The sequence below is a fragment of the Mustelus asterias genome, chromosome 13 (genome assembly GCF_964213995.1).
Source record: "Mustelus asterias chromosome 13, sMusAst1.hap1.1, whole genome shotgun sequence".
Taxonomy (NCBI): domain Eukaryota; kingdom Metazoa; phylum Chordata; class Chondrichthyes; order Carcharhiniformes; family Triakidae; genus Mustelus; species Mustelus asterias.
In genome coordinates, this window is record NC_135813.1 from 107,259,028 (window position 1) to 107,268,910 (window position 9,883).

The 9,883-nt window shown below is 44.0% G+C and overlaps 1 protein-coding gene across 1 annotated transcript in view; it reads right to left on the reverse strand.

Moving 5' to 3' along the window:
• ift81 (intraflagellar transport 81 homolog) overlaps positions 1 to 9,586 on the reverse strand; it is a 95,961-nt gene extending 86,375 nt beyond the window's left edge. The window contains exons 1-3 of the mRNA XM_078227463.1: positions 9,506 to 9,586; positions 5,735 to 5,894; positions 2,165 to 2,268 (exon numbers count right to left, since the gene is read on the reverse strand). Of these exons, the coding sequence (XP_078083589.1) occupies positions 2,165 to 2,268; positions 5,735 to 5,878 (248 nt within the window). The 5' untranslated portion in view covers positions 5,879 to 5,894; positions 9,506 to 9,586. The remainder of the gene's footprint in view (positions 1 to 2,164; positions 2,269 to 5,734; positions 5,895 to 9,505) is intronic.
• Between the last annotated feature and the right edge of the window lie 297 nt (positions 9,587 to 9,883).

Sequence of the window (9,883 nt, forward strand, 5' to 3'; positions counted from 1 at the left end):
GAGAACAGCCTATCCCAATCCACGCTTTTTAGATCCTTTCTCATTTCTTCAAATTTGGCCTTTTTCCAATTTAGAACCTCAACTCGAGGATCAGATCTATCTTTATCCATGATCAAGTTGAAACTAATGGCGTTATGATCACTGGAACCAAAGGGTTCCCCTACACACACTTCCGTCACTTGTCCTAACTCGTTTCCTAATAGGAGATCTAATATTGCATCCTCTCTAGTTGGTACCTCTATATATTGATTTAGAAAATTTTCCTGAACACATTTTACAAACTCTAACCTCTGCCTCTATCACGTCTGAAACATCGGAACCCTGGAACATTGAGCTGCCAGTCCTGCCCCTCCTGTAGCCAAGTTTCACTAATGGCTATAATGTCATAATTCCATGTGTCAATCCACGCCCTCAGCTCATCTGCCTTCCCCACAATACTCCTGGCATTGAAATAGACACACCTCAGAAGATTATTACCACACACACAACCCTTCTATTTGTGATTTTGCATGAACTATTAACATCATTTATTTTCACCCCCGCTGCACTATCTGCTCTGGCACTCTGGTTCCCATCCCCCTGCAAATCTAGTTTAAACCCTCCCCAATAACACTAGCAAACCTCCCTGCAAGTATATTGGTCCCCTGGTAGTTCAGGTGTAACCCATCTCTCTTGTACACGTCCCACCTGCCCCAGAAGAGGTCCCAATGATCTAGAAATCTGAAACCCTGCCCCTTACACCAGTTCCTCAGCCACGTGTTCATCCGCCCGAGCATCCTACTCTTACCCTCACTGGCACGTAGCACAGGTAGCAATCCTGAGATTACGACCCTTTTTAACTTCCTACCAAGCTCTCTATACTCACTCTTCAGGACCTCCTCACTCTTCTTTCCTACGTCATTGGTACTGATGTGTACCATGACATCTGGCTGATCACCCTCCCACTTCAGAATGCTGTGCACGCGATCAGAGACATCCCTGAACCTGGCACCCGGGAGGCAACAAACCATCCGGGAGTCTCTGTCACGACCACAGAACCTCCTGTCTGTACCTCTGACTATCGAGTCCCCTATCACTACCGCTCTCCTCTTCTTCCACCCTCCCTTCTGTGCTGCAGAACCAGACTCAGTGCCAGAGATCCGGCTTCCTTGGCTTGCCCCAGGTAAGGCATCCCCCACAACAGTATCCAAATCGGTATACCTGTTGTGGAGGGGAATGGCCACAGGGGAACCCTGCTCTGCCTGCCCTTTCCCTCGCTTGATGGTAACCCAATTGCCTGTGCTCTGTGCCTTTGGTGTAACTGCCTCCCTGAAGCTACTATCTATAAACTCCTCATTCTCCCGAATGAGCCGGAGGTCATCCAGCTCCTGCTCCAGTTCCCTAATGCGGTTTGTTAGGGGCTGCAGCTGGATGCACTTCCTGCAGGTGTCATTGTCAGGGAGACTGGAGGTCTCCCCGATTTCCCACATCCTGCAAGAGAAGCATTCCAACATCCTGCCTGGCATTCTTTCTACTCTGAAGAAACAAAAACAACTTACCGGGACCTACCCTCGCCTCTGCCTGTTCACGCCGAAGCCTGTTTGAGCCAAAGCCATCCCACTCTGCTCCCTCTCACTCCGCCACCCGCTCACAACACTGCCCGCTGGATAGAGCGGCCTGCTTTTTAAACCTTCCGCACGCTACTGGCTGACATCAGGCGCCTGCGCAGTCTCGCGTTCCACTCGCTGCCTCCCTTGCTCCGACTCAAAAAATTCACTGGGGCCTACTTCCGGTTTTACACTCCCGGCTGCCTTGGAGAAAAAAAAACCCACCAAAAAAAAGACTAAGTTAAAATACCTCTTACCTACTAGTTCTCCTCACTTGAACCACCACGCTAGCTGCTCCTCTGGAACAATGAGTACAAACACTGACTACAAAGCCAGATTTTACCGAATGAATTAGAATGTTATTCAATGACTAGCTCCCACTGCTGAATACATGAACAATTATACAATATATAGCCTTAAACAGTACAGGAGACATCCAATTGCAGAGGTAAATGATGGAGGTAACTTGTCTGACCTCTCAGCCAGGAAACAGTGCAAAGAGAAATTATAAATCTAAAGAGAAAAGTGGTAGAATAAATTTTCTTCAACTCCCAGGTGAAAGGTAAAATGTTACGCACATATCCGAAGCACTTCCAGGTGGCTTGTATTTGAGAACTCCCAGAAGGCTGAACATTCTCTTTGTTGTTTGATCTGGTGCTTCCTCTCTTATGTCAATATTATGCTACCAGCAAAGAAGAGAATATTATTAATGTTATTACATGTTAATGTTGAAATGCAGAGAACATCTCTAACTGAAATCTTATTAAAAAGAGGAGGGGGATTGAGAGGCAGGAGGGATTAAGCAAGGGGGAGAAGTTAAGGGTTTTCTACGATTCTCTTTATTGGCTACTTCATGGTGTAAAAATAGTATGAAAACCATAATTATCACTCCTTCAACTAATAAAGAAAATATGTAACTGAGCCAAACAGGATCGAAAATCCTAACTTTCACTCCTGGTTCAGTCAGTTAATTGATTTTGATAGGTGCTCTACAATTGGCTACAGTGCCCCAGACTAAGATCAAACCAGCTGATAAACATCAGCTCAGGGTCCCATTCATGATTGTTGCCCAGTGAAAACTGTTAGAAGATATACATGTTGACACCAGTAATGGCAGATTCAGGCTCATCTGTCGTATCCCTAAAGTTGAATAACCTGCCAACACTCAACTGTCTAGCCTCACACATGAATGAGAGAATTGGAGGGCCAATCAATATCATAGAATCGAAGTCAATGTTTACAGATGTGAGAAGGGAAAAAAGTTATTCAAATTTAATAATTTTCTCAACACTGATTTTAGTCTTTGTCAAAACAGTGTATAATGCTCTGACAAGTGAAATGACATTTGTGCAATAAATGGTTTTGTACGATAATTGGGAACTCTTCACAAATAAAAGCTACAAGTCCAGGTAATAGATTTGTTACAAAATTTAAAGTTCAAGGGATCAAAGGGACCGTGGTTAAGGGACAGGAAACAAAGAGTTCAGGTAAATGGTTGTTTTGCAGGGTGGAGGAAGAATACATTGATGTTTGCTAGAGGTCACTGTTAGAACAATGCTACTTGTTGACATGTATTAATGACCTGGACTTAGGTATAAAAGGTATAGGGCTGGATTTTCCCCCCTTCCCCAGCAGAGGCAGAGGTGGCTCGTCATTTTTCAGCAGCAGGATATTCTGATCCTGCCACTGTTAATGGGATTTCCTGTTCTATGCACACTCCTGCCACCAGGAAACCTGCAGCAGGGGTTCGCTGTCAGCGGCACATGAAGATCCTGCCAGCGAGAACAGCTGGAAAACTCCAGCCATAATTTCAAAATTTGCCAATGATACAAAACTGGGAAATGCACTAAACAATGAGGATGATGGAACAGACTTAGAATCATAGTATCCTACAGTGCAGAAGGAGGCCATTTGGCCCAAAGTCTGCAACAACTACAATCCCACCCAGGTCCTATCCCCATAACCCCATGCATTTACACTAGCTGATTTCCCTGACACTAAGGGGAAATTTAGCATGGCCAATCCACCTAACCCGCACATCTTTGGACTGTGGGAGAAAACCGAGCACCCAAAGGAAATACATGCAGACACGGGGAGAATGTGCAAACTCCACAAAGACAGTGACCCAAGCCAGAAATCGTTCACTTTTCCTTGGACAAACTCAAACGATATGTGGCAGCTCTCCAGAATTCACTGATTTCTCTTCAGTGTTCCAGCCACTTGCTAGGGTTGAAGATTTCATGAGGTTCTTCCATTAGCTGTTGGCTGAGAAATCCACCAATTTCTTTATCAACTGTACAGCTCTGGATTCCACTGCCCAAACATGGAGATCCCTGCGACTCCTGAGCAGTGGCTTAAAACTTCAGGAAATACCCTTGGTTTTGAATTGTAACCAAGTTGATTACTTCTCGAACTTCAATTGCAAAAACGTTAACTGCCTTTAATTGAAAAGGTTTACTGTAGATTTCTTAATTTAGCCTTCATCTAAACAGTTATTTCCTGTTTTCCAACTTTGTCTTACTCTACCAGCTTCCAATGTGCCGTGGATTTTGCATTTACTCTACTTCAGGTGTAGGTCTGGCTTTATCTTTCAACTTCCTGAGAGCTACAAACTACATAAACCTAAAGCTGGCACAGTCTCTTAGTCACTTTTCAAACATTAACCAGTCTTGCCTGCTGGCTATGCCCTGAGTTCACAGAACTCTAAACAAAAAAATCTTACTAAACTTCATCCATCTGCCATGAAAGAATGTGAGGGGAGAGTGTGTGGGGGTACAGTGTGTCCATAAGTCTGGCAAACTCCCATTATCAGGGTTCAGGGTTCTCATTTACCCTTACCCTCTGGGACCTCTGCTATTTGTGATATATAAATGATTTGGAAGGTGTAACTGGTGTTATTAGCAAGTTTGCGGATGACACGAAGATGGCTGGACTTGCGGATAGCGATGAACATTGTCGGACAATACAGCAGGATATAGATAGGCTGGAAAATTGGGCGGAGAAATGGCAGATGGAATTTAATCCAGATAAATGCAAAGTGATGCATTTTGGAAGAACTAATGTAGGGGGGTGTTATACAATAAATGGCAGAGCCATCAAGAGTATAGAAACACAGAGGGACCTAGGTGTGCAAGTCCACAAATCCTTGAAGGTGGCAGCACAGGTAGAGAAGGTGGTGAAGAAGGCATATGGTATGCTTGCCTTTATAGGATGGGGTATAGAGTATAAAAGCTGGAGTCTGATGTTGCAGCTGTATAGAACACTGGTTAGGCCACATTTGGAGTACTGCGTCCAGTTCTGGTCGCTGCACTACCAGAAAGACGTGGAGGCTTTAGAGAGAGTGCAGAGAAGGTTTACCAGGATGTTGCCTGGTATGGAGGGTCTTAGCTATGAGGAGAGATTGGGTAAACTGGGCTTGTTCTCCCTGGAAAGATGGAGAATGAGGGGAGACCTAATAGAGGTGTACAAAATTATGAAGGGTATAGATAGGGTGAACAGTGGGAAGCTTTTTCCCAGGTCGGAGGTGACGATCACGAGGGGTCACGGGCTCAAGGTGAGAGGGGCGAGGTATAACTCAGATATCAGAGGGACGTTTTTTACACAGAGGGTGGTGGGGGCCTGGAATGCGCTGCCAAGTAGGGTGGTGGAGGCAGACCCGCTGGCATCGTTTAAGACTTACCTGAATAGTCACATGAGCAGTCTGGGAATGGAGGGATACGAACGAATGGCTTGGAGGGCCGAAGGGCCTGTTATCTGTGCTGTACTGTTCTTTCCCACATACACACCACGAGGCACTCATATCCACTGTATCAGCGGGTGAGTGAGTGAGCGAGCACCCACAAACTGGCAGCAAGCCAGACACACACGTACTAATATTCATCTTTGTTTATTGCTCTTTTTTTTGTGCTCAGCAGGTCATGTCTTTTAATATCTTCCTTTTTTTTGTAATTAATGTTGTGCCAAACTTTATCGTTCCCAAATTTGCTCACCAATCCCTTGAGAGAGAAACATTTTGAAATGTGGCCCCCACAGGAAAGGTTTATAAAATTCTGTTCTAGATTCTGTATTCATAACAATTTCACTCAAATAAAGTAGACATTTAAGAATTAAAACACTCAGAATAGATACAGCAGCAACACCTTACATACCTTTGGATCAATCTCAGCCAGAACCTCATTAAGCACTTGCAGCAACTGCAATGGCTCCAGTGAGTCAAAGGTGATTAGGTTGAAAGTCTTCTTGAAGGGCTCTTTATTGAGCTGTTCGACAATGAACTTGATCTGTTCGCTCATTTTTGTGTTTTATTTTCTGAAAGAAAACAAAGCTATGTAATCTGCACATGGTACTGCATTTTCTGATTTTGAAACGGCTTTTTAGAAAACTTCACAGTGTGGCAAATTGTGAGGAAGAATGCAAGAGATTTCAGGATTTAAGTTAGCTAGTGAGCAAATGGAAAACAGAGGCTGTTAAATGTATTGAAATGCAAGTAGTGTACTTTGGGGTAGAAATAGAAGGAAATATAAACTCGGTAAACAGAGGAAGTTAGATGTATTGATATGATTTTTTATGTACTCCGAGAGCTTCATCACATCATTTAAAATGAAGCGGTTAAGTAACTGAAAATTGAAAATTAAGATAAAAGCTTCCAGAAAATTAGTTTAGAATTGAAAGCTGTAATGAATTATCACTGGCGGAACTGTTATGACCTACTTCTGTGCTGCAAATGTTATCTTTAATCAGTTGGAAGCATGAGTTCAGTGAATTCAGTTTAAGTGAATCAATATATAACTATCTTTGTCTATTTAGAACATAGAACAGTACAGCACAGAACAGGCCCTTCGGCCCACGATGTTGTGTCGAGCTTTATCTGAAACCAAGATCAAGCTATCCCACTCCCTATCATCCTGGTGTGCTCCATGTGCCTATCCAATAACCGCTTAAACGTTCCTAAAGTGTCTGACTCCACTATCACTGCAGGCAGTCCATTCCTCACCCCAACCACTCTCTGCGTAAAGAAGCTACCTCTGATATCCTTCCTGTATCTCCCACCACGAACCCTATAGTTATGCCCCCTTGTAATAGCTCCATCCACCCGAGGAAATAGTCTTTGAACGTTCACTCTATCTATCCCCTTCATCATTTTATAAACCTCAATTAAGTCTCCCCTCAGCCTCCTCCGCTCCAGAGAGAACAGCCCTAGCTCCCGCAACCTTTCCTCATAAGACCTACCCTCCAAACCAGGCAGCATCCTGGTAAATCTCCTCTGCACTCTTTCCAGCGCTTCCACATCCTTCTTATAGTGAGGTGACCAGAACTGCACACAATATTCCAAATGTGGTCTCACCAAGGTCCTGTACAGTTGCAGCATAACCGCACGGCTCGTAAACTCCAACCCCCTGTTAATAAAAGCTAACACACTATAGGCCTTCTTCACAGCTCTATCCACTTGAGTGGCAACCTTTAGAGATCTGTGGATATGAACCCCAAGATCTCTCTGTTCCTCCACAGTCTTCAGAACCCTACATTTGACCCTGTAATCCACATTTAAATTAGTCCTACCAAAATGAATCACCTCACATTTATCAGGGTTAAACTCCATTTGCCATTTTTCAGCCCAGCTTTGCAACCTATCTATGTCTCTTTGCAGCCTACAACAACCCTCCACCTCATCCACTACTCCACCAATCTTGGTGTCATCAGCAAATTTACTGATCCACCCTTCAGCCCCCTCCTCTAAGTCATTAATAAAAATCACAAAGAGCAGAGGACCAAGCACTGATCCCTGCGGCACTCCGCTAGCAACCTGCCTCCAATCCGAAAATTTTCCATCGACCACCACCCTCTGTCTTCGATCAGACAGCCAGTTACCTATCCAATCGGCCAACTTTACCTCTATCCCACACCTCCTCACTTTCATCATAAGCCGACCATGGGGGACCTTATCAAACGCCTTACTAAAATCCATGTATATGACATCAACTGCCCTACCTTCATCAACACACTTAGTTACCTCCTCAAAAAATTCTATCAAATTTGTGAGGCACAACTTGCCCTTCACGAATCCGTGCTGACTATCCCGGATTAATCCGCATCTTTCTAAATGGTTGTAAATCCCATCTCTAAGGACCTTTTCCATCAATTTACCAACCACCGAAGTAAGACTAACCGGTCTATAATTACCAGGGTCATTTCTATTCCCTTTCTTAAACAGAGGAACAACATTCGCCACTTTCCAGTCCTCTGGCACCATCCCCGTGGACAGCGAGGACCCAAAGATCAAAGCCAAAGGCTCTGCAATCTCATCCCTTGCCTCCCAAAGAATCCTATTTACATAGAAACATAGAAAAACTACAGCACAAAACAGGCCCTTCGGCCCCACAAGTTGTGCCAAACATATCTCTTCCTTATAGGCCATTTAGAGGATACTTATTTCACATTTAGTTTTTTTTAATGTGTTTTATTATGATTTATGCAAAATACAGAGACAGATGTCGTGGTAAACCTTCACTGTACTCCCTCTAAAACAAGGACATCCTTCCTCAGTTAAGGACACCAAAACTGCACACAATACTCCAAATGTGGCCTCACCAACACCCTAGACATTTGCAGCAAAACATCCCTATCCACAAATCCTCTCGCTATGAAGGCCAACATACCATTTGCCTTCTTTACTGCCTGCTGCATCTGTGCGCTTATTTTCAGCGACTGATGCATGAGGACTCCAAGGTCTCATTGAATATCTATCTCTCTCAATTTACACCCCTTCAAGTAGTAATAACCTGTTTTCTTATTATTGCTACCAAAGTGGATAAGCTCACATTTATCCACATTATACTGCATCTACCATGCAGATGCTGACATATGCAGCCTGTCCAAATCACACTGAAGCATCTCTGCATCCTCTTCACAGCTCACCCTCCCACCCAACTTTATATCATCTGCAAACTTGGAGATAATACATTCAGCTCCCTCCTCCAAATCATTAATATATAATGGCTTCAGAGACTATTTCTGGACAAATTAAAATATCTCTACAGTTGGTGGCAGCATCATGTGATATTTCCCCTTGTGATTGTGAGAACATTCAATGACTCTGCCTTCATCTTTTTCTGAGGAAGAGAATTCCAAAGACTCACGACCAAAAATCCAAATCCACCACATCCACTGATTTGGATGAGGGAACCAAAAGTAATATTTCCAAGTTTGCTGACGACATGAAACTTGGTGGGAATGTAACTGGCGAGGAGGATTTTAAGAGGCTTCAAGGTGATTTACACAAGTTGAACGAGTGGACAAATACACAGCAGATGCAGTACAACGTGGATAAATGTGAGGTTATCCACTTCAGACACTGAAACAGAATGGCAGAGTACTATTCAAATGGTAATAGACTGGGAAACGTTGACATTCAAAGGCCCTAGTAAACTAGTCACTGAAAACAAGCATGCAGGTACAGCAAGCAATTGAAAGGCAGAGATGGCTCAAGGAGCCGAAATGGCTCCTGTATTTGTCACAAAGGACGCATTTGCTGTGAAGAGCGATACTCAAAATAACCATTCTTAAACGGGGCGAATATAAAATGACGATATTTATCGTTAGTTTGTCTCGATAACGAGCATTTAAGAATTAAAATGTTATTTTTGTGGGTCACCAATTAGGGGGTGGAGGAGAATGGGACAAGAGGGGCTGCAGATTTGAATAAGACTCCCGAGTGATTAATTACTGAGGCTTCAGGACGTTTTTGTAAAGGGGGCGCGGCGCCCAGGCCAGGCCAGGCCGCGGCTCCTTGGCGGCGATAACGTTCACAAACCACAAGCGCTTGAGGCCTCCATCGTCAGAGGCGAACTCCGCTCCGAGAGAGACATTCAAGCGGAAACCTCTGAGGGGTTAAATCAGAGGGAAAATAATCAGCGACTTACACAAGAGTTTTAAAACGGGTAGAAAGGGAGCTGCCTGGAAACCAGCTGCTAACCGGAAGTTCATTCACACAGGCCGGAAGTGCTCGGTAACCAGGCAACGGGAGAAGCTGAGAGCAGAGCCTCAATGTACCTCAAAGAGCTTAGCCTGCTGCACTGCAATATTCCCAATCTTCAACTCATTGTACAAGGGACAGCCTGTCAATTATAGGCTCATTTGCTGAACCTCAGTGAGAGGAAACTGTGAGGATGTAATATATATTCACTCCCTCAGTGCACCCAAAATGGCGCCAGAGTGTGGTGATTTAGGGGATTTTCACAGTAACTTCATTGCAGTGTTAATGTAAGCCTACTTGTGACTTTAACTTTAAACAGACTGAG